Source organism: Cydia fagiglandana, chromosome 5, assembly GCF_963556715.1.
Source record: "Cydia fagiglandana chromosome 5, ilCydFagi1.1, whole genome shotgun sequence".
Taxonomy (NCBI): domain Eukaryota; kingdom Metazoa; phylum Arthropoda; class Insecta; order Lepidoptera; family Tortricidae; genus Cydia; species Cydia fagiglandana.
The window spans coordinates 12,929,587-12,952,073 of NC_085936.1; the positions used below are offsets into that span (position 1 = coordinate 12,929,587).

General features: G+C 35.5%; 2 protein-coding genes and 1 long non-coding RNA gene across 4 annotated transcripts; 1 reads left to right on the forward strand and 2 right to left on the reverse strand.

Moving 5' to 3' along the window:
- The first annotated feature begins 1,820 nt into the window (after positions 1-1,820).
- On the forward strand, positions 1,821-7,055 carry LOC134664826 (uncharacterized). Its single transcript, XM_063521562.1, has 3 exons — positions 1,821-1,992; positions 4,975-5,153; positions 6,712-7,055. The coding sequence occupies exons 1-3, from the start codon at positions 1,860-1,862 to the stop codon at positions 6,970-6,972; spliced, it is 573 nt and encodes a 190-aa protein (XP_063377632.1). The 5' UTR covers positions 1,821-1,859; the 3' UTR covers positions 6,973-7,055.
- Positions 7,056-9,839: 2,784 nt separating this feature from the next.
- Positions 9,840-11,797, reverse strand: LOC134664827 (uncharacterized). 2 transcript variants are annotated; one of them, XR_010098295.1, is made up of 5 exons: positions 11,677-11,797; positions 11,440-11,586; positions 11,229-11,325; positions 10,777-11,084; positions 9,840-10,416 (listed from the first exon to the last, which is right to left on the reverse strand). It is a non-coding gene; the product is annotated as an uncharacterized LOC134664827 (long non-coding RNA). The 2 variants fall into 2 exon arrangements; XR_010098294.1 differs by having other exon boundaries at positions 10,777-11,325.
- A 9,345-nt stretch (positions 11,798-21,142) lies between these two features.
- On the reverse strand, positions 21,143-22,456 carry LOC134664563 (peptidyl-prolyl cis-trans isomerase-like). The gene is made up of 2 exons (XM_063521275.1): positions 22,282-22,456; positions 21,143-21,795 (listed from the first exon to the last, which is right to left on the reverse strand). Exons 1-2 carry the CDS (start codon positions 22,348-22,350, stop codon positions 21,367-21,369), a joined length of 498 nt encoding a protein of 165 aa, XP_063377345.1. The 5' UTR covers positions 22,351-22,456; the 3' UTR covers positions 21,143-21,366.
- Positions 22,457-22,487: the final 31 nt, after the last annotated feature.

The following is a 22,487-nucleotide window of genomic DNA, read 5'->3' on the forward strand; positions in this document are numbered from 1 at the left end:
GTTGCTGAAATTACTTTTCTTGTATTCTCATAATAGGTACCCTTATACAAAGATTCAAGTTCCGCATTCCGCACTCACAAAATATCTGATCTCCATAGTACAAACTTTCAACCCCTTTCTCACCACCTTGGGGGATGATTTTCAAAAATGCTTGAATTAGTTTTCATGTTTTTTAAATTATTACCTTTTTTCCAAAAAGTTAAAATGCCTAGCTTCAAATAAAATTTGCACCTGAAGACGAACTTTCATCCCCTTTTTAACCCCCTTAGAGGTTGAATTTCCAAAAACGTTGCAATCACTTTTTTCAATCACCTGTCTCGGTTTTCTTGTATTTGAATTTGATACTTTTTTACAAAGTTTCAAGTTCCTAGCTTAAAATAAAAAGTGCACCCGAAGACGAACTTCCATCCCCTTTTTAACCCCCTTAGGGGTTGAATTTCCAAAAACGTTGCAATCACTTTTTTTGTAATCGGCTATTTATGCCTTTCTACGAAGTTTCAAAGCATTTGTAATTGATTAAAATTTTCAACCCCTTTTTAACCCTGTTAGGGGATGAATTTTACAAAACGCTGAAATTACTTTTCCTGTCTTCTAATAATATCCCTAAATACAAAGATTCAAGTCCACCACTTGAAAATTTTTTTGATATCCATACAAACTTTCAACCCCTTTTTCACCACCTTAGGGGATGAATATTCAAAAACGCTCAAATTAGTTTTCTTGTATTTTAATAATATATCTTTTTACGAAGTTTCAAATTCCTAGCTTAAAAGAAAACTTTAACCCCATACAAACTTTCATCCCCTTTTTAACCCCCTTAGGGGTTGAATTTGTCAAAATCGCTTCTTATCTCTTATACACTTTATAAATGCAATCTGGTGTGCAAATTTCAACTTTCTGGCTTTTGTAGTTTCGGCTCTGCGTTGATGAATCAGTCAGTCAGTCAGTCAGTCAGGACACTTGCATTTATATATATAGATAGATTCTTACAGAACACTTTGTGCAAGTCAAAAATAAAAATAAAATTATTTACATAGAATATACAAGACCACTCAAATTAAAACTTATAACGATTGACTGTAGATAAGGTACCCAACCATACGTGTTTCTCTGTTACATAATCCCATACTCTATAATATTTCTTTATTAAAAAGATCTTTCTACCTTTAAGCTCTACTATCAGACTATATGACTGACTCCATGATTTAATATTAATATACTTAATGACTCCATAATATTATTATCTACCTTCCGACATACTGCTCTCATCTTTTACTGTGGAAACAATATAGTTTTTGAACAACTTACCAAAAATAAAAATAATAACGAAAAAAATAGAAGGTATCACCAACTTATTAGACTACCTAGCTTTTATACTAACCGCCCATTGAAACGAATACCTATAACCTGTATGCTGTCAGCTTTGAAAAATCCAAAATTTCAGCCTCAATATCGGCCAAATTATTTTTGTTTCGCAAACTAAGATCTAAAATATCTAAATAATAAATAACAAACGATGTATTAATAAAACCTTGTCATCTTAGTTGAAACAAATACCTACCTATGTGAATATGTAATGATATAAAACAATTATCTTAACTATTACAGATATTTAGACTCAAAGCATACTTTTCTCATTTCCAAAAAATCCCTACATGACGGTACTTGTAAAATTAAACAAAAGCTTACATGTAAATACTTGTTAACTGCTATGTAAAGAGCGCACAGAGACTTTATCCTACTCATCTTAACGCATATAAAGACGTTGAAACTTTTTAATTTCCCAAAGAATGCCGAAAGTTTAGATTGTTTTCCCTGATCAAAGTGTTTCGGCAAAGCTTGCAAGGGTGGCAGGGGGAATGGGCGGGGCTAGCCGGGATCAGCAACAGGTCCAGAGAGATCGATATCTGCGGGATGCTGGCGCATGCGCGCCGCACTCTGCATACACCATGCGCTCTCTGGTGTTACTCTGGCTGTCATTACTAAATCCAGGTATGTCAAAACAAATATTTCATACGATATCCTATCCAAATTACACGATTAGCGCGCCTAACAAGCCATTAACTTTGATTAGTAGGTGCGTTACAGTGTTCCCTTTTATCCCGGATAAAAACAACCTTAAAAACGAACTGTCAAAATGACTTGTCTATGGCTTCTTTGTTGATTTTCAGATAAATTCGTAAAATAAGCAAGATGTAGACTTTGGCTGTTGTATTAAGGTCGTTAACACATGTAGTCTAATTTTCCTAAAAAGATGAATCACAAATGTATCCACAGTTCCGCATGTTTGAAACAGAAATACAAAATTAACAATACTCATACAGCATCTGGTATTGGGGTGATAATTTCTAATTAAAAAGATTTTAAAACAGATATCACTACATCTTATAAAACAAAGTCCTCTACCGCGTCTGTCTGTTTGTGTTTTTGTATGTTCGCGATAAACTTAAACACTACTGAACGAATTTTTATGCGGCTTTCACTTATCAATAGAGTGATTCTTGAGGAAGGTTTATTATAGGTGTATAAATTTGTTACGGTTTTGTGTAACCCGTGCGATGCTGGGGCGGGTCGCTAGTATATTTACGGATGTTATTTAATGCAAAAATAATGTGGTCTCATTTAATAACTAAATAAAGTCAAGCTGTCTTGTTATCTTTTACAATCCAGACTAAACATTTCTATATTACACAGTTGAAACTCATTGAAATTTAAGCCGCAACTTTTCTGGATTTCTGGGAATTATATAATTACAAAAATCATATAGGAATTATACCCAGTAATATAATTATTGTTCAGGAGTAGTGTTACATTTTTTTTTTCTTATTTTTAACCGACTTCCATTTCATAGAAGGAGGAGGTTCTGTATTCGGTTGTGGCTATTTTTTTTTTTCTATGTACGTTCACCGATTACTCCGACATCCGTAGTCCGATTTGAGTAATTCTTTTTTTGTTTGATAGGAGCTACCTCCGAGTTGGTCCCATTTTAATTTGGTTCTGTTCTGATGATGGGATCCATGAGGAATTGAGGGAACTCCTCAATTTTTAAAGGCACATGTAAAGTGATTTCGGTGTTTTCTAAAGTAACTTGAGCATTTGCTTCCGAACACCGCCAATTTGATGTAGTGCACGTGTAGCCTTACCACGAGTTTGACATTGACATATTCGCTAAGTTAGCGACGCTAACGCTTTCGTAACTTACTTTTTATGCATCTCGCTCGCACTAATATGCCAGTACGAGCGAGATGCAAAGAAAGTAGGTAAGTTACACACACGCTAGCGAATAAATCAATGTCAAACTCTTGGTAAGCTGGTAAGGATAGGTACTGATCGGGGGTTAGGGTTAGGAGTTAAGGGGTCGGGTAATGGTGGTTGAAGGGCTGTTGGTTCAGGGCCGAGGGGTACATGGATCAGGGTTGATGCGCTGTGAGGTAGAGTGATCGGGGGGGTTGAGGGATTGGGTCAGTGGCGGGGCGGAGGATGGATTTAGTGTAGTGACAGGAATTATAATTTCCCAGACGGACTCGAGAAAATTCCTGATTACATATTGATTAAAGTAGGTCCACGAATTTAGTGTTAATCATGATGTTGTTTTTCATTCATGCGTCGCGCTCTTAACAATGCGTTAAAACTAAAAATGGAAAAATAAAAACTTTTTACAAAAAAAAGAAAACCGACTTCAAAAAGGATGAAATAAAATATTATCCTTTTTAAGTCTATGCGTTACCAACTGATATGTTTGAAGTCGGTGCCAAGCCAAGTAGTAACAATACCCGTCAAAAATAATCAGCTTTATGACTATAAATCCCATTAGAACTGTACTTAATAACTATTATAAATGTGCAAGTAATTTTGTCTGCCTCTTTGTCGCCTTTTCATGGCTAAACAACTGAACCGCTTTAGGTGAAATTTGGCAACAAATCCTTGAATTGTTTTATATTTTGAAATGTAGTCCTCTAAATAAGGGACGGGAAATAACTTCAGTCCCAATCCCACGCTTGCGTGCCGACAAACATGGTACGGACTGTGCCAAGAAGGTTTGATCGTGTGTTCTGAGGTGTGTTCTTAGGTACAGTCGACGTCAAAGATATGTTTACACTTTTGCACCTTACTCCTTTGTAAGGCGAAAAGTGTAAACATATTAAAAAAAAAGATAAAAGATTTTTATTCGTGACGATCACAAAACATGTACGAACATGTACAGTTTTTAACGTCGACTGTACCTACAAAAAGAACGTTCATTGTCGTCGTGTAAGGCAATCCAACGTACATCCTTATCGAATCGCACCAAAATCATGGTATGCTTCAAAAGTTGGCTTGGCACCGACTTCAAACATATCAGTTGGTAACTCGGAGTAATTAACAACGGAGACGCCATGTCTAAAATTTACGGTACAAAATAGTCTGCCGTTTTTTGCGGGGGAGGGGCACATCAAATGTATAGGTACGTCATGTCAGATAAACGTCAGTCCATACATATGGTTGACCATTGGCCGCCTATTTTCGACAGAGGGGAATGCCTGTTAATGGCGGCTCCATTGTTAATTACTCCGAGGTTGGTAACGCATAGACTTAAAAAGGATAATATTTTATTTCATCCTTTTTGAAGTCGGTTTTCTTTTTTTTGTAAAAAGTTTTTATTATTTAATGAGCAGTCTTGTCCAGTTAGCTATGTCAGTAGCCAGGTACATTTGTATTTGAATAGTGTCAGATCAAGTTAAATTGGCAGCTATTTTGATAGCACAGACTGTGGGCAAGTGTTATTTAAAACGTCAAACTTCTAGGAAATTATGACGTAGTTAACACTCGCAGTTTCACTGCGTCTCAATCAAAATCACTACCGACTTAGCTTGGTCTGTCTCTACCTTCGAGTACCAATCAGTTATAATAGCATACGATAAGGAACCATCATCATCAAAGAAACCTAACTCGATTGGTTTCATAAAAAAAGTAAAATGACGAATGCCTTTCCAGAAGGTGAATGCGACCTCCTCCGTGACAGCGTCCACGTGACGTCAGCCGCCGCGAGACCCAACAACGACCTGTGGTGCTACAAGTGCCTGGCAGAGGTGCCCGAGGACAAGTGCGCCGACCTGCGCCACAACAACTCGGCGCTCATCACCAAGTGCCACAACGACCGGCCCATGTGCATGGTAAATAGGCATTTCTGTTTAAAGTTGCACCTCCAACTTGCATTTTACTTACTTACTTGGTTGGCGCGGTGACCCAAAATGAGTCTTGGCCTCCAACACAAGAGCACGCCACTTTGATCGGCCCAGAGCGGTATCCCGCCAGCTATTTCGCGTTTTCACTTTTTTTTAGCTTTTTTTTTCGTTTTCGCAGTTTTTTTCAACTTGCATTTTAGGTTTTGGAATTTTTACATAGGTAATTTCCACTTAGAATCATGAGCACTTTCGATCCTAACACGAGAAAAAAAGTGAACCTAAAAGGTCCCTCATGTTTTGGTTGTTCTTTGCGGTCATAAAAGGTTGTATTGAAAACGTAACCAAATAGACCAAAAGAATTTCGTTCTCGGTAAAAATGGAAAGAGCTCGTGAATCTGAGTAGACATTATATGACAATTCCCAATTCTAGCACAAAAGTTGGAGGAACAACTTTAAATAGAAATGTCCAAATATTAAGGAACACAGCCACTATCAGTTGCATTAAACTCTGTACAAAACGCTCCCGATACTGATTGTGTATGGCAAGAATCGGGTGTTTCTGGTTCTGGTGCTATTTTTGTTTAGGAAATCAGATCTATAATGCTACATATGATTGGGTAACTTACCCGAGGACAAATGCGCCGACTCACGACAGCCCTGCGCTCACCGGCAAGTGCCACAACCACTGCCCAATATGTCATCCATCAATTGCTGACGCTGAATTCCTAAAAAGGCAAAAACACGTGAATAACTAGGGGAAACCTATTGCGAACTTATAAAATCTAAATGGTCAAAAACGAAGTAACTACATCTTGTTCTAGTCCCTCCTCTGTATTTAAAAGTCATTAGGTACTTTTCGCAAAAGTTATGCTGACACAGTTCCTCATTTTGCTGCTGCCATGTCATGTGGCAAGAGAAACATTCAAAGCAACGTCATAAAGCACAAATGTTCAACTATTTCCAAACAGCTAGCACGTGTACACACGATTCATTTCAGTTCCACGTAAACACTATTAAGTTTATCCATTCACAGTTCACCGTAGGGCCGAGGTACTTACCTCATTCGTCACAAGTCTTTGTACGCTAACGGCTTCTTCGAATCTCGACCTTGTCAGAACATAATGAATTTAATATGAAGGTGACAGTAAAAAAGAGTCTAGGTAGGTAGTCCATAACTAATACATAAAGGACCGTTTAAGTAATTAAACCAACTACGAAACATTTTTCACTAAGCGCCACTTTTATCGTCGTTAATTGGACACATGCCGTGCCGAGTTTTGAAGAAAGTCTGTCTCCATCTATACCAATGGCGGCGCGTCCATAAAAGCCGATTCCCACCGGCTTGCCTGTTTTTGGACATTTGAGCAGAGTTGTGAAGGATATATGTAAGCCAAATTAGCCCCGGCTTGCCTATGGATATGTTTGACGCGCCGCCACTGATCTATACCTACCTATTGATCTTGCTTAGTTCGCGTAATAGGCACAATTACAAGCTGTGTTTATGTGTTCATTCTACAAATTAGTTACCTATATTTTTTTCCGGCAGGTCAAGCGCTTCTCCTACACAACATCTAATGAAAACTCCACGACTGATCTCAAGATGTGGGCGCTCGAGCGGAACTGCACCAAGCACTGCGAACCTGGCTGCATCATCATTGGAGAACGAACGAAACTATACGCCTGCACGTCATGCTGCTCTACTTCTCTGTGCAACTACGGATCCAGTGCCAGCAGAGGAACGCTCCAACTGAAGCTGCTGTCAGTAACTCTACTCGTCGTCGCGGCGATCACCAGACTAACATTATGATCACTCCATATCTAAACAATTGTTGATGTCTGGCAAGCCAACCGAGTCAGTAGGGAATTATGGGATCAAAAGTATAACTGTGGTAGGTATGGTGGGGTGGCTATATAGTTTAGTGAGGGAGGCATCATATTATTTAGGTATAAAATATGTAAATTAATGTGACTTACGTGTTAGCCCGCTGCATCGGAGAATGAGGCCAAAATATTCATCAATCACTTGCTAAGAAACATTGTCACACACAACATTATCAACCGATCTATACACAATATCGCCACAATGTTGGGTACAGGACGCGTTGGGCATTAGGCAAGAGTTCATGGTCTTCATGTTGCTTATAATCCAGGCACTTATTCCTATAGTTTGTACCTACTAAATATATAGAAGTGAAGGTGCACGACGATGTGAATTATTAAATATCACAGCTTTCTTATAGGTTTCTATTTATTTCTCAAGCACACACAATTATGTAAAAGTTTAAGGTAAAATAAAACGTTAGTCGGTCCCAAATTCAACATAGTTAAATTAAACACAGTTATGTACCGCAAAAAAATCATGTCGAGCACCCATTGATTGACGTGACACTTGTCAGGAAGAAGAACAATAGTAGGCAATGTTTTTCTTTTGTTTTTGACATTCTTCAGAGTGAGCTAGGCGGACCTAGCTCACAGATTTACTTTACTCTATTTCTAAGTGGTGCCTTTTTCACAGAAATAAAATAATATTTACTTAATCCTACGTAAAAGTATATAAATACATAAGAGTAAAGGCTGCAGAGATTTTGATAGCCCACGCAGTGCAAGTGTTCTTTTAAACTTCAAACTTCTATGAAATTATGGCGTATAAATAACACTCTTGCACTGCGTGGACCACGCGCGCTCATTCATTCTTCCGTGGCGTGGACTATCAAAATCGCTGCAGACTTTTCTTAGTCTTACTCTAAGAATAAGAATAAGTTTATTATCAAAAGAACACATAACAGAATATGTCAGGGGTCTCCGCACTAGGCTATGCCTGTGTCGCGGGGAACCAGTTACAATTTAAATATGAGATCTAAGTTACACAATCAAGTCCAGTACCTAATATCTTAGGTATGTTTTTGATATAATATAACAGACTTAACCTACCTACATTGAGGCTTTTTCCAAGCTCTATATCGCTAATTTATTGTTAGACATTAGGCACTGACACGATTGGCTAGCCAGCAGATTGTACGAGTAGTAGGTACTTATTTGTAGTTAAGTTTATTAATCTTGAAAATGACATCGTTAATTCGCTTGTACATAGTGCTACGAATTTAAAAGGAACCAATATTAGGTGTACCTAGTTAACTTAATCAATTTCTAATAATGCCAACTTTTCATGTAAGTATAATAATAATAATACGAGGAAGTATACCTACTTACTTGATTATTCATAATATATAATATCATTACCACACTGTTAAAAATATTCAGGGAATTTTACATAATTTTAGGGCAACTTTCGTTGCCCTAACTTTTCTGTATTTTTACATAATTATGTAATTTTACAAGGCGTATGTAATTTTACATATCGACCTGATTTCATTATTATGTAATTTTACATTTATGTAATTTTACATAATCAAACAAATTGACGGTTATGTAAAATTACATTTATGTAATTTTACATAATCATACTGTCAGATATGTAAAAATCTCACTTATGTAATTTTACATAATCTGTAAAATCTCATTTATGTAATTTTACATATCCGTAAAATTTCACTAACGTACTTTTACATTTTTTTCGGTAATATTACAGGGTAATTGTATGTTTTGTTACAAATTTCGTATGTATAAATACATAAAGTTTGTGTATTAGTAATGATTTTTATGTATGATTACATTTTATTCAGTAATATTACCGAATTATTATGTATTTTGTTACAGATTTCATGTGTAAAATTACACCAACTTAATGTATTATTAATGTTTTTTTAGTATTTTTACTTTTTATTCGGTAACATTACACAATTATTATGTGTTTTGTTACAGATTTCGTATGTAAAAATACATTAAGTTTTTGTATTATTAATGATACTTTATGTATATTTACATTGTATTTGGTAATATCACAGAAGTAATATGTGTTTTATTACAGATTTCGTATGTGAATTTACACAAAGTACATGTATTATTAATGATTTTTTTAAGTATTTTTCCTTTTTATTCGGGAATATTACCGAATTATTATGTATTTTGTTACAGATTTCGTCTGTAAAATTACACAAACTTTAATTATTATTAATGTTTTTTTAAGTATATTTACTTTTTATTCAGTAATATTACAAAATTATCGTGTTTTATTACAGTTTGCGTATGTGATTTTACCACAAACTTTATGTATTTTTAATGATTTTTAAGTATTTTTCCATTTTATTCGGTAATATTACTGATACAATTTATGTATTTTTACATAAGAAAACTGTGATTTTAAATATGGGCAAGGTAAAATTACTTGTTGTTTGTGTATTATTACCTGTAAAATTAGGTAATATTTCATGTTATTAGGGGATATTTTTCTGTAAAATTCAATACAAATTCTGTACATTTACGGTAATTCTCCGGATTTAGTTATTAACCATTCGTTAGTTTTTTTTCTTATGTATTTTAATTAATGCAGCCTGTCTGCAGACTGCATTTATTAAAGTACATAAGAAAAAAAAAATACCAACTTGCTAATAGCAAAATCCTGAGAATTATCGATAGCATGTAAATGTACAAAATTTGTATTGAATTCTTTAGGAAATATCGCCTAATAACATGTAAAACGAACTAATTTTATCAGTCATAATATACAAACAACAAGCAATTTACAGTTTGGAGGTTATTTAATAAAAAACAAAATTACAAAGAAATAAATTTATTGATTTTCACACACTAAAATTATAGAGCACACGCGTATATACACGTCTACGTGCATATTATTATTATTTATTCTGTGACAGAGTACAAAAAGTAGAAGACATATACGACACTATAAATTATATCTTATGTACATAAGTACTTCTTATGAATTAGTCTTATAAAAGTTTCGGTTAATAAGGCCTATGTGAATCTAATGCGTGAAACCTATACCATTTCAAGTAACGAATTGTCTGAAAATGTTTGTTACTGACATTAATTATAGTTAGTTTTTTTAGCATTAGAAAGAACTTGCAAGAAGTTAAGCGATCTTGACATGTCTTTTAATTGAAAAACGCTTTTTAAAAATCAAAAACTATTACTTATGACTTCCTTCTTTAGGATTTATTTTAAAAATATACCTTTGTATAAATTCTAATGTGTTTTGACAGTCCACTGGATATTCCATATTCAAGTTGCAGTAAGCCGCCATCAATAGTTGTAACGACGTAGGCAGAATCTCAGTTTCGCTAACAATCGTTTTTTCTACCAGCAAGTAATATAATTATATTTTCATTATCTGTGGACAAAAAACATAATGGTTAAAACAGGTAATATAATAGGCCCCCAAATTTAATACTTCCTCCTCAAATAAGATAATTTATCGTATTACGTTAAGTGGCACTACTAGTGAGTAAGGGTACAAGTCTCGGGCAGCGCAGTTTTAAAAGGGTGTAAGTTCCATGCCCCTTTTACAACTAAGCTGCGCGACACTTGTACCCTTTTTCACTAGGGCCACAGGTTTATTCAATACATTTACGTTTTAACACTGTATGTTTCATATAGATTATATTATGATTAATTATAAATTATATGAAACATACAGTGTTATGCTTCGCAGGTAAGGCATTTTATCATTGTAATAATAATTAAGTCTCACCTAAAAATACAATGTTAGGCGCAGCTATTTCGGATAGCTCTGCAACTTGAACCCTGGTTAATGGTTCCTGGAAAAGAAAAAGTTAATAAGATTAGTAAATGGAACTACTATATTTAGGATGGTACCTCATCTGGAAGAAAATGGATTATGAATTATATCTTGGGTATTGCTCTCCCTCTATGTGACGGATGATCAAAATAGCGTGGGCCTATGTTGCACCAAACCTGAGTTCCACTAGGTACAGCCAGGGTTCAGCATCAGCTCTATCTTGTCAACTTCAAGCGTCAAATTTTTAAATTGACATCATACTGCAAAATAAATGTGGTTTGAGTCAGCACATTAATGCTTAACAGTAGGTATCCAATTATAGTCTATTCTACAATACACTACATTCTACAATTACACAAAAAATATTTCATTACGAAAAGTCAAATTAATTTAGATTTACTCACCTTTTTCAATGATATTTTTTAAAGTTGGGTCCATTATTGGAACAGCTTTCTTGATTGTTTGGTCTACTGACCAAATTTTAATAACGGGCATGTTTTACTGTAAAAGAATAACACAATTTATTAGTGTTGGTGACTATTTAATTAACCTACACAATCAAGCATGTACTAATATCGTTTTAAATTTAGATGTACTTAGCTAATAAATACTTACATTTTTTTAATGGCATACGACGAAAGCGGCTGCTCCAAGATTTTGTAGATCAGGTCCACCCTGGACGTGGACAGGACACGATATCAACTGGACTTTGTAAAGGACGCCGAGGAAACCGTTAGAAAAAAGTTGAACCGCGAACCCTTTCTGGAAGTACATAACGTTTTGAGGTCTAATGCAGATTTCACTAGATATTCGATGCAAGAAAGTAAAGGTATATCTAATACTTATATTTACCTGTTTTCTTGTATGCTATCTCCAATTTATTTACACGTTTACACAAGTACTACGTTCTACGCACAGCGAGTGAGCGAGCGCCATTTTGATGTGAACTCATGAACTGCGCAGCTACAGGTTCGTGGCGGGGGGGGGGGGGGGGGGGGGGTGCGCCTGACTAGCGATCGCGTGATCCATGTAGCTCGCGCGCCATTGGCGCGCGTTATAATATTGATCCGTGATTGGGTGTGAGCCAGTGCCGCACAAAATTCGTCCAATCCGCGAGTGCTAACGGATATGAATTCATATTTGAAGATTTATAGTTTATTTTTCGAAATTAATAATTAGGTACACAATTTTACCAATAATTGCTGACATTGGTACCTATAAATAACATCGTAAGTTTTGTTGCTTCCAACTTTGATGCTGTAATTCACATTAAGGGGTTCCCTGGAGCCAATGAATGACCTATCTGAATCCCTTAGTTTTCTAATTTTTTTTGTAGCTTATCATACGGTAAAGTTGAAAAGAATTTATGTACGAAATAGGTATCATTTGATATTTACCAATCGCTTTTCGGTGAAGAGGCAAACATGGTGAGGAAACCGGACTAGTTCCAACAAGTTTCCTAGTTTCCCCTCTGGGTTAGAAGGTCAGATGGCAGTCGCTTCTGTAAAAACTAGTGCCTACGCCAATTCCCGGGATTAGTTGCCAAGCAGTTCCCAGGCTCCCATGAGCTGTGGCAAAAAGCTGGGATAGCGCGAGGAAGATTTATTATCATAGGGTAAAGTGCCCTATTACCAGCCACCTGCATTAATCGTTGAATAACTTTTATAATATGTCCAAAACTACACGGAATGTTTGTAAGTATACACGGTGTAATATGAGGAAACCGAATAGCTTTAACCACGCATTTCTGAGGTCAAAAGAAAGAAAAAATGTAAGATGAGTTTAGGTATACTTCACCAAAAAAAAATTTTTGTTGTTGTTTTGTTTTTTCAATTTCTTGAATGTACATGTACATAAAAATAAATGTTATTTGATGTTGATTGGTAAACTTTTCACTTAAAATTGATTTTTACATTTTTTTTCGTAAAACCTACTTTTTGCAAAGCGTTACTTGTCACTTTTTGATATCTATCAAGAAGGATATTTTAGACTACGTCCCATAGCAGCAACATCACCATCAAAAAGGTCTTTTACACTGTGTAACAATAAAAACTTGTTTTTTTTTAATTAATATTATCTCTGAAACTAGGCGAATTTCAAAAAAGTTTATAGGACATTTTTGTCTCTAAATATGATCAGGAATACGCAGTTAAAATTATTCGGTTTAAAATATTTCGGTTTCCTCATGTTACACGGTGTATTTGTCCGCGATTATCTCGCGTTTAGCTGAACCGATTTTGATGTGGTTTTGAGAAAAGTGTTTGTTACATTCGGGAGAAGGTATTAGTATACATAGAGCTGAGCTGATGCTGAACCCTGGCCGTACCTAGTGGAACCAGAAAAGACAAAACTGTGGAAATATACAATTGGACAGCGCGGCAATGCCGCCAGCCTTCTTGGCACCCTGCCCAAAGGCACAGAGCTGGAGCCAGGTTTTTATTTATAATTTTAGTTTATATTGTAGTTAGTTGTAGCTTTATGTAGTTTTTAATTACATGTAGTTAATAATTTTTTGTAACATATTTGCTGTGACTTAATTTTTTAATAAAAAGAGACGTCATGATCGATTACCTTTTTTCTAATTGGGGCATTTTACCCTATCCCATATTTACTTAAAAATTAATTGGGAGGAAAACTAACTTTTTATCCCGCCAGGTGGTGGTGGCGAATTAGCGACTTTACCTCGCTTTGACATAAAAACTGTCAAACCACATACATTTTTTGTAAGTTATTCTATTCTTGTAAAATTTTCTCAAAAATGCCTATGTCTGATATGAATATTTGACATATTTATTTTTAGAGACGTCAAAGACGAACCCAAATAAATAGGTACCTACCTAGATATGTATGTAGATTTCGTATTAAGTAACTAAGTATTTCTATCTTTACATAATATTAATGAATCTATTTATCTTTAAGTAGGTATTAGTAGTAACGATGTGGTGTGAGCACAAACCGATTTTGCCTAAAATTAATTAGGTAAGTACAGTCACCTGCAATAATATGTTACTCTTCGAAGGCCGCAATAATATGTGACACGCTCTTATGGCTCTACAGATAAGGTCGTGTCAGATATTTTTGCGGCCTTTGAAGAGTAACATATTATTGCAGGTGACTGTACCTACTTACTAAGTAAGTACCTAAGTACCTTCTTAATTTCGACCGCACGGGCGGCATTCTCAGCAGGTTAAAACTTGTTCACGGAATTGTATTAGGGTATTCCACCTGTCCAGTTTCTGTTTCTTTGTCCAATGTGTGTTTTGTCTCACATTTTGCTTGAGAGAGAGAGTGAGATGCCATGACATTGGACAAACATATCATTGGACACATTACCGCACCGCACCAAGGTCATTGCGACGCACCCATAAGTAAGACCTTGACAACAACCTTGACAATGTCCTTGGTGCGGTGCGGTAATGTGTTAGCACTGTTAGCAGCTTTATGGTAACATTCCATTTCTAACCGCAGCTGCACTACCGGTACTGAACGCGTCGCTGTCATTGTCAATTTCCATAGTAAAATTGACAGTAATGCAGCTGCGGTTAGAAATGGAATGTTACCATTAGGCATTAAGTAGTTTGTGTTCTATTATATGTATGTAGGTAAAGGATAACTCACGCTCACGTTAGACCGGGCCGCATCTGGGCCGGAGCTTCCGGCGCTTAGGTACGTTTCTATGACATGACAGGCGAACACGTGATGCATTCCATAGAAAACGATGCGCCGGAAGCTCCGGCCCGGGCACGGCCCGGTCTAACGTGAGTCACCCTTAATGGGTACTCGTATGTTACCAGACGAACTCGCGGGCAAGAGCTAGGAATTCATAAATGTGAAAAAAACCGGACAAGTGCGAGTGGGACTCGCCCACCGAGGGTTCCGTACTTTTTAGTACTTATTCTCTTTATTTATTTTTCTTCTTAAGTTAGGTTAATTATAATATGAATATAAAAGTAAAATATAAAAACACTTACAAAATAATAAAAAAAAGTTATAAACACACAGTAGGTACTTATTTATTGTTATCACTCACACTTAATAATGAGAGAGTGAGATGCACTGACATTGGACAAAGAAATTGAATGCAAATTTGACAGGTGGAATACCACCCTAAGGGCCCCTTGCACCATTCCACTAACCCGGGGTTAACCGGTTAAATCTGGAGTTACCTTGGTTACCAGTACAATTTGACACTGGATTAACGGTTTAACCGGTTAACCTCGGATTAGTGGGACGGTGCAAGTGGCGCTAAGTTAGTTAAGTAGTAGTTTGGTATTTTTACTTTTATGCTGTTTAACTTGTTTGAAATAAAATAAATAAAAATGTAATGTAAAGACACACATTGAAATAGTAAATTTGCAGAAAATTAAAGAAATATTGGAAAATTTTATTGTATTGTTTTTAATTTTACTGGCATTTTTCTGAATATTACATAATAGATAAGTAAATTTACATAAAAAAAAATTCACGAAAGTAGGTAAAATCACGACACTTTTATGTAAAGTTCCCCGCGGTACGCGTGTTGTTTGCTGTTGGTGCTGTTGTTGATGTGTTGTTGTTGGTAATGTTGTTGTTGCTGTTGTAATTGTGTAGTAGTTTGTTTTCCAAAGGGAAAAAGAAATAAAGTTGTACTTTTGCTAGGACAAAAAGATCCGCTTGCGAGCACTTCATTCCTGCAGCTCGGCCTTCGGCCTCGCGTGTTTGGGAAATCGAAAAGGACGCTCCGGGCCTTCGGCCCTACGCGGAGCTCGGCCTTCGACCTTCGCTCTGCCGTGTCACGCCTAACTCCGTTAACTCGAGTTACATGAGTTACGAATAACCAGTCTAAATCGTCTTAAAAACCATTAAATATATATCTTCTATAAGAAAATTTTGAAAATCTTCATTATTTACTGAGAAAAGCATATGGCTAACTCATGTAACTTCATTTTTTTGCCGATGGCGTCAGGCACAACTCAGTTAACTTAAGTTGTATGACTGACACAACCAAAATATCAACATCGTTTCTTAAGTTAGTTAGGCATGACTGGCCGAGCGCTTGATTTATACGACAACAATATTCCTATAGTAATACGTGTCACGTCTGATCACGCAAATGTCATGTAACTTGACTTACATGACTTCGTGTGACCACTATAGTATGGAAGAGTTGATCATGCGGAAACATTTAATTCGAATAAAATGAAAACTATTCAATTATGCGAAACATAAATTAAAGGGCCCAGTCTGTGACCATATTTCCTACATGTAGATTAGATAAAATAAAAAAATTACGACGAACCGTCAACGATAACAGCATTTGAATCTTTAAAACTTTAAACGTAATTATCTCGAAACTCGACTTTTAAAGTTACATGAGATGCGCGTGACACGGCAGCGCTGGGTTTCGAAGCTCAGCGCCGCGTTAAAAACTGCCAGGGTCCCTCTATGACATTTGGTCGAGCACCACCTAGGTCTGACCGTTTGGCCGGCCCGTCCAACATTTTTCTGACCGGAAGCGGTAGACCAAAAGTCGGAATTTTCTGGAGATCACGAGACCGCCCTCTATATGAAACTGTCAAAGTCTAACACACCACGAACCTCCTTCTGGGAGAACAATTGTGTCATCAGTCAGTCGTATTGCAGCTTTATATAATATAGAAAAATACGTATATAATAAAATTATTTTTGTCCCTGACATTCCATGTAATTTTACAGATTTTATGTAAAAGTCCATTGTCTTAGTGATTACTATACAATACATATTGAATATGTAAAAAAAAAACATATTCACGGCCTCCTTAGCCTATTAGTTGATAGTGACCCTGCCTATAAAGCAGGACGTCCCGGGTTTGCATCTTGGTCAGAGCATTTATTTGTGTGTCTATTATCACGTAATATATTTGTTCATTAGGAGTTATGGATGTTGCCTATGTATTCAAGAATGTATCGATTATACATTTATACCTAAAGTGCCCACAACACAATCCTTATTGAGCTTACTGTGGGACTAGGTTAATTTGTGTAAAATTGTCCTATATATTATTTATTTATTTTACCAGTAAATTTACAGAAAATATGTAGGTATACCATTAAGAAGATATTGGTAAATTTCATTATATTGTTTGTAATATTACTGACATGTTTCGGAATATTACATAAGACTTAAGTAAATTTACATAAAAATGTATTTTTCAAAAGAAATAATAAATTTGCGAGATTTTTATGTAAAATACCCGTTCCAATTGTTAAAAATCAATTGTAGTATTACAGATATTTATGTAAACGGGCATTTCTTAGTGACTATTACATATGTATCGTGTAAAAAGACCCATTTGAACAGGAAGTTTACAGAAAATTTGTAAAATTAAAAAAATGTTGGGAAATTTCATTATGTTTTTTGTAATTTTTCTGATATTTTTCGGAATATTACATAAGAAGTAAGTAAATTGTAATAAAAATGTGTTCTCAATAAAAAATGGTAAAATTACGAGATTTTTATGTCAAATTCCCGATTTAATTGTTAAAAACACATTAAAAAAGTATTTGTCCCAAAAGTTCCATGTAATTTTACAGATTTTATGTAAACGTTCATCTCTTAGTAATTATTACATATTTATTATGTAAAAATACCATTTAAACAGTAATTTCTACAGAATATATATGTAAAATGAAGAAATGTTGGGAAACTTCATAATGTTTTTTGTGATTTTAATGACATTTTTTGGAATTTTACATAAGACGTGAGTAACTTTACACAAAAATGTAATTTTCACAAAATTAGGTAAAATTATGAGATTTTTATGTAAAATACCCATTTTAATTGATATAAACACATAAAAAAATGTATTTGTCCCAAACATTCCATGTAATTTTACAGATTTTATGTAAACTTCTATCTCTTAGTGATTATTATATATTTATTATGTAAAGCGACACATTTAAACAGTAAATTTACAGAAAATATGTAAAATTAAAGAATTTTTTGGAAATTTTATATTATTGTTTGTAATTTTCCTGACATTATTCCGAATATTACATTACACGTAAGTAAATTTACACAAATATGTAATTTGAAAAAAAAATGGTAAAATTACGAGATGTTTATGTAAAATTCTCTTTTTAATTGTTAAAAACACATAAAAAAAAGTATTTGTCCCAAACATTCCATGTAATTTTACAGATTTTATGTAAACTTCCATCTCTTAGTGATTATTACATATATGTTATGTAAAAAGACCATTTAAACAGTAAATTGAACAGAATATATGTAAAATTAAAGAAATGTTGGGAAATTTCATAATGTTTTTTTGTAATTTTACTGATATCTTACGGAATATTACATAAGACGTAAGTCAATTTACATAAAAATGTATTTTTCACGAAAATAGGTAATATTGCGAGATTTCTAAGTAAAATTCCCTCTTCAATCGTAAAAAATACATACCAAAATGTATTTATCCCGAACATTCCATGTAATTTTACAGATTTTATGTAAATATTCATGGCTTAGTGATTATTACATAAATTTTATGTAAAACTACATAAAAATTATTGATTTTACCGAAAAAATTAAAAATTTACGAGAATTACGTAAAATGTCATATTTTTCCGTAAATTTCCCAGATTTTTCAGGAATTTTACAGGATTATGTAATTTTTTTGCATGTAAAATTACATAATTTTTAACAGTGCAGCAGGTTTTCCAGATAAATATAGTTAGAAACACAAGGAACGGCTAAGCCCTAACTTAATTATTATATAATATTATAGTATTATAGCTAACCTAAATTCATCCCTACAGTAAGTATTAAGCATGTGATTGTTCTGGATACTATTCTCTTCGGGTACTCGTACCTGCTTTAGGACATAATATTAAGGAAAACGAGATGGTACATACCTATGCAGTGTGTAAATACTATACGGGCGATATTTAAACGGTAGGTAAATACCTACTATTAACAAGGGCGGTTTATCCCAAAAGAGGAATGTTCAATTTCACCAGCCGGCCTAGCCAAGGTTACAATCGCTATCGCTTCGACAACGAAAACCATTATGTCTCTCTATCACACTTCCATATTAGTGCGACAGTGACAGTTGCGTTTCGATCGCTACGGAGCGTAAGCGATCGGCATCTTGGCTACGCGGCCAGGACGGTCAATGTTGAGTCATTGAAATCATGCTTTTCTTCTATAGTTTTGTCAGATAATACTTACTAGCAAAATGTGCAATAAATGCGCCTATCCGAAATATTTTGAACGTTACAATCTATATATATGTATTAACCTTTTAACCGCCAGGAATTTTAGAGCGAGCGTGCTCGTGTCGCCACCGGCAGTAATTGTACCACGCAAAGTAAGGTTGGCATAGTTACGGGAGTTATAAATGTGCTGTAAAAACCAAATCAGATCTTTGTCTTATTTATCAGACTGTGGCGAAATGAGCTGGATATGTAATGTCTTATATATCAGACTCTGGCGGTTAAAGGGTTAATAGAACATTCCTAAGCTATTTAGAACCATTAGACTACCTATTCAAATGCAGTATCGTCAAGTTAGGTATTTATCAAAACAAAATGTTAACGGCAATGGCCAACAAACTTAAGTATAGTAAGCTGCAGAGATAACTGAACCCTCCTGCACAGAAACTTGTTTGCAAGGGGGTAAAGTAACTCTCTCTGCACCTGACTGTACTTAGGTATGTACGTAACGAACTAATGAAGTCGCTCTTGGTTATTGCCAGTTTACATGTAGCAATAAATCAACTAAGTAGTTAGAAGAAATTAAATTACTACTTGCGAGAATTTGTAGCATTATTTACTCAGCCTACCTACATCCCGAAATTAGGAAAATTTCATTGCCAATTTCATTTTAATATGAGTGCGTCGCACTCGCTTACTTTACACATTTATATTGAAATTATAATTGGTGAATAGATAAGTATATAGTATAGTATTTAATTTATACATTTACAGTAGGTACATAGTTATGGTGCTACTTTACCGCCCTAGGGAGGGATTAAGGACAATACGGTGCTTATGTCAAAAATTTAGCAGGCTGCAGGCATATTAAATTATTTGGTGAATAGGTCTCTTTTTCTACTTTTCTGAATAAGCCTCTTTGATAAACATATGGTGTATGTTCCTATTCTGTATCACCACGCAAAAGGAAGCACCATGTCAGTCACCATGTTTACCTAGTCATATTATATTAGGTACTCGTAATTGGCCGTTGAATGGCACCTTATTAGTTTTCTAGTACTTAGCCACATACTATAATATTATATATACCTACTTACAAGGAGCTGCTTGAATCCTCTGATGAAAAAGCATCAGGCCAGTGAGATGCCCAGCAGACCATAGGCACAGCACATCCTTTGTGTACAGTCAGCAGCAGAAGTTGCTAAGCGGGCGAAGTGTTCAAAATAATCTTGACGCGACTTTATTGTTAAGAGAATAAGAGCGTGTCAAGGTAATTTTAAACACCTCGCCCGCTTACCAACTTCTGCTGCTAACTGTACTACTACTTAAGTTTTAACCATGGCCATAATTCAAACAAAATAAAATCACGGTGCCTAAATTTAATCGTGGGGCAATGTTGATCACACGCAAGTAAAGGAAGATATCCGCTTACAGAAAATGGATATGATATACAGCCTTGGCCTTGATAAAGACGCTATCTGTTATTACCTAACCGTTTTTTTAGTCCATTTTGCAAAAATACCTACATTGCTACATTGATTCCGGTTTGGAACTCGCAACGTAACGAAAAATCTGTTAGTTGGAAGTGTCAAATGCCGTGATACTCGTGATAGCTATTTTCAGTACTGCAGTATCCAGCTGAAAATAGGCTGTTGACCCGCCGATGTTGTTGGCAGGTTGGATTAGCATCCAGTTCTATTACAAACTTCATTCCGATGCGTTTATTATACCTACTGATGGCCACGTGGTGTTGTCATACATATATTATGCAGTCGTAGGTGTAGAGCCACGCCCTTGCAGTGGAATATTTTACTAGAGGCTGAGGCGAGATAAGAATTGTTTATATGCTGTACGTTCAGTGTTGAAGAGTGACGCAACGCGATGATAGAAGCTAGGTATACCATATCTAAGTTATCGAGTCTGACAATATTAACAGGTACAATTAGGTCATAAAAATGTATACATTTTGTTTTTGCTATATGAAAAAAGGTGATAGATGAACGTAACTATAGGTACGTAAAACAAAGACTAGTTACAAAGAGCATGTATTGCGAGAATAGAAAGGAGATATCAAATTTCGGTCTGTTGGCAAACAATAAGTAACCAGTCTCGTATGCCTGTGGGTATAATGAAAGAAAACAAGTTTTTATGTATAAGTTAATTTATTATGAATAGACAATGCACAGAAATAAAGTCGTCGCGACCTAAACACAGCTATAAATTCTTAACGTAATTGGAATGACCCATTAGTTAACTTTATTTCATATTTCTCTTTATGACTGGGAAGGTTTTATATTTGGGAGGACATTATGTTAAAACTTAAGATATCATATTAAATTTTAATACATAATTGTCTGAGGAGTCGAGTTAGGACAGTTGTCCACAGTCGGAGATGGTGACCTTCTTGGAGGGCTTGCCGGACTGGGAGCCCAAGGCTTCAACTTGCTTGACAACATCCATGCCCTCAACCACGTTTCCAAAGACGACGTGTCTGCCGTCCAACCAGGAAGTCTTCACGGTGGTGATGAAAAATTGGGATCCATTAGTGTTAGGGCCAGCATTGGCCATGGACATGACACCAGGTCCGGTGTGCTTCAGGACGAAGTTTTCATCAGCGAATTTTTCACCGTAGATGGATTTTCCACCAGTGCCATTGTGGTTAGTAAAATCGCCTCCTTGCAACATGAAGTTGGGGATGACGCGGTGGAAGGTGGAGCCCTTGTAACCGAAGCCCTTCTCGCCGGTGCAAAGGGCACGGAAGTTTTCACAAGTCTTCGGGGTGACATCTGTCCTCAACTGAAACAATTCAAACACAAAATTTATAATTCAGTTATAATGTAAAATGCAGTTTTAAAAATATTCACGTAAACACTAACGAAGCCAAAATTTTCCTAACAAAAATGCCGCATCATTCTCAATATTACTCTGTAATAACGAACATCCTACCTATCGAAATGGCCTTAAAAGAAATCTCGACTTAGAAGGCATCTAACAAAAGTGGTATATATGACCTTCACACGATAGAGGTAATGGTCGACAAGGAATTAATTATGATGACTACATACCTATTATGGAGTGATAAGTAGGTAGGTAAAAAAATAACTAATACAATCATGCAAGTTTTAGACTGCTTTCAAAGTTTTCATGAATAGATCTCATTAATTATCAAGACAACATAAGACATGTTACATAGTTTTATAAATTGACACTAAGCTGTAAGCTAAACGGCTTCCAGAAAAAGCGTGGCCGGTCACGCCGGCCGGAAAAATATATTTAACTTACTTCAATAACAATACGTCCCATTGAACTGCCGTCGGCAGCCACATCCAAGAAAACTCGCGGTAGAGACATTTTCTTGTAGTTTAACGCAAACTACCTTAATTTCTCTCTTGGTATAACCACAATGGCGCACGGTACGACTGCGTCCCTCGTCAATGCCGGGCGGAAAAGGAATGAAGCATAGACAAAGTAAAGTGCTTAGCGCAAAC

Coding starts and splice junctions, on each gene's coding strand:
- LOC134664826 (XM_063521562.1), top strand. CDS start 1,860: ATGGGCGGGGCTAGCCGGGATCAGCAACAGGTCCAGAGAGATCGATAT. Junction 1,993..4,974: donor GCTGTCATTACTAAATCCAG/GTATGTCAAAAC, acceptor ATGCCTTTCCAG/AAGGTGAATGCGACCTCCTC. Junction 5,154..6,711: donor ACGACCGGCCCATGTGCATG/GTAAATAGGCAT, acceptor TTTTTCCGGCAG/GTCAAGCGCTTCTCCTACAC.
- LOC134664563 (XM_063521275.1), bottom strand. CDS start 22,350: ATGTCTCTACCGCGAGTTTTCTTGGATGTGGCTGCCGACGGCAGTTCA. Junction 21,796..22,281: donor TGGGACGTATTGTTATTGAA/GTAAGTTAAATA, acceptor GAATTGTTTCAG/TTGAGGACAGATGTCACCCC.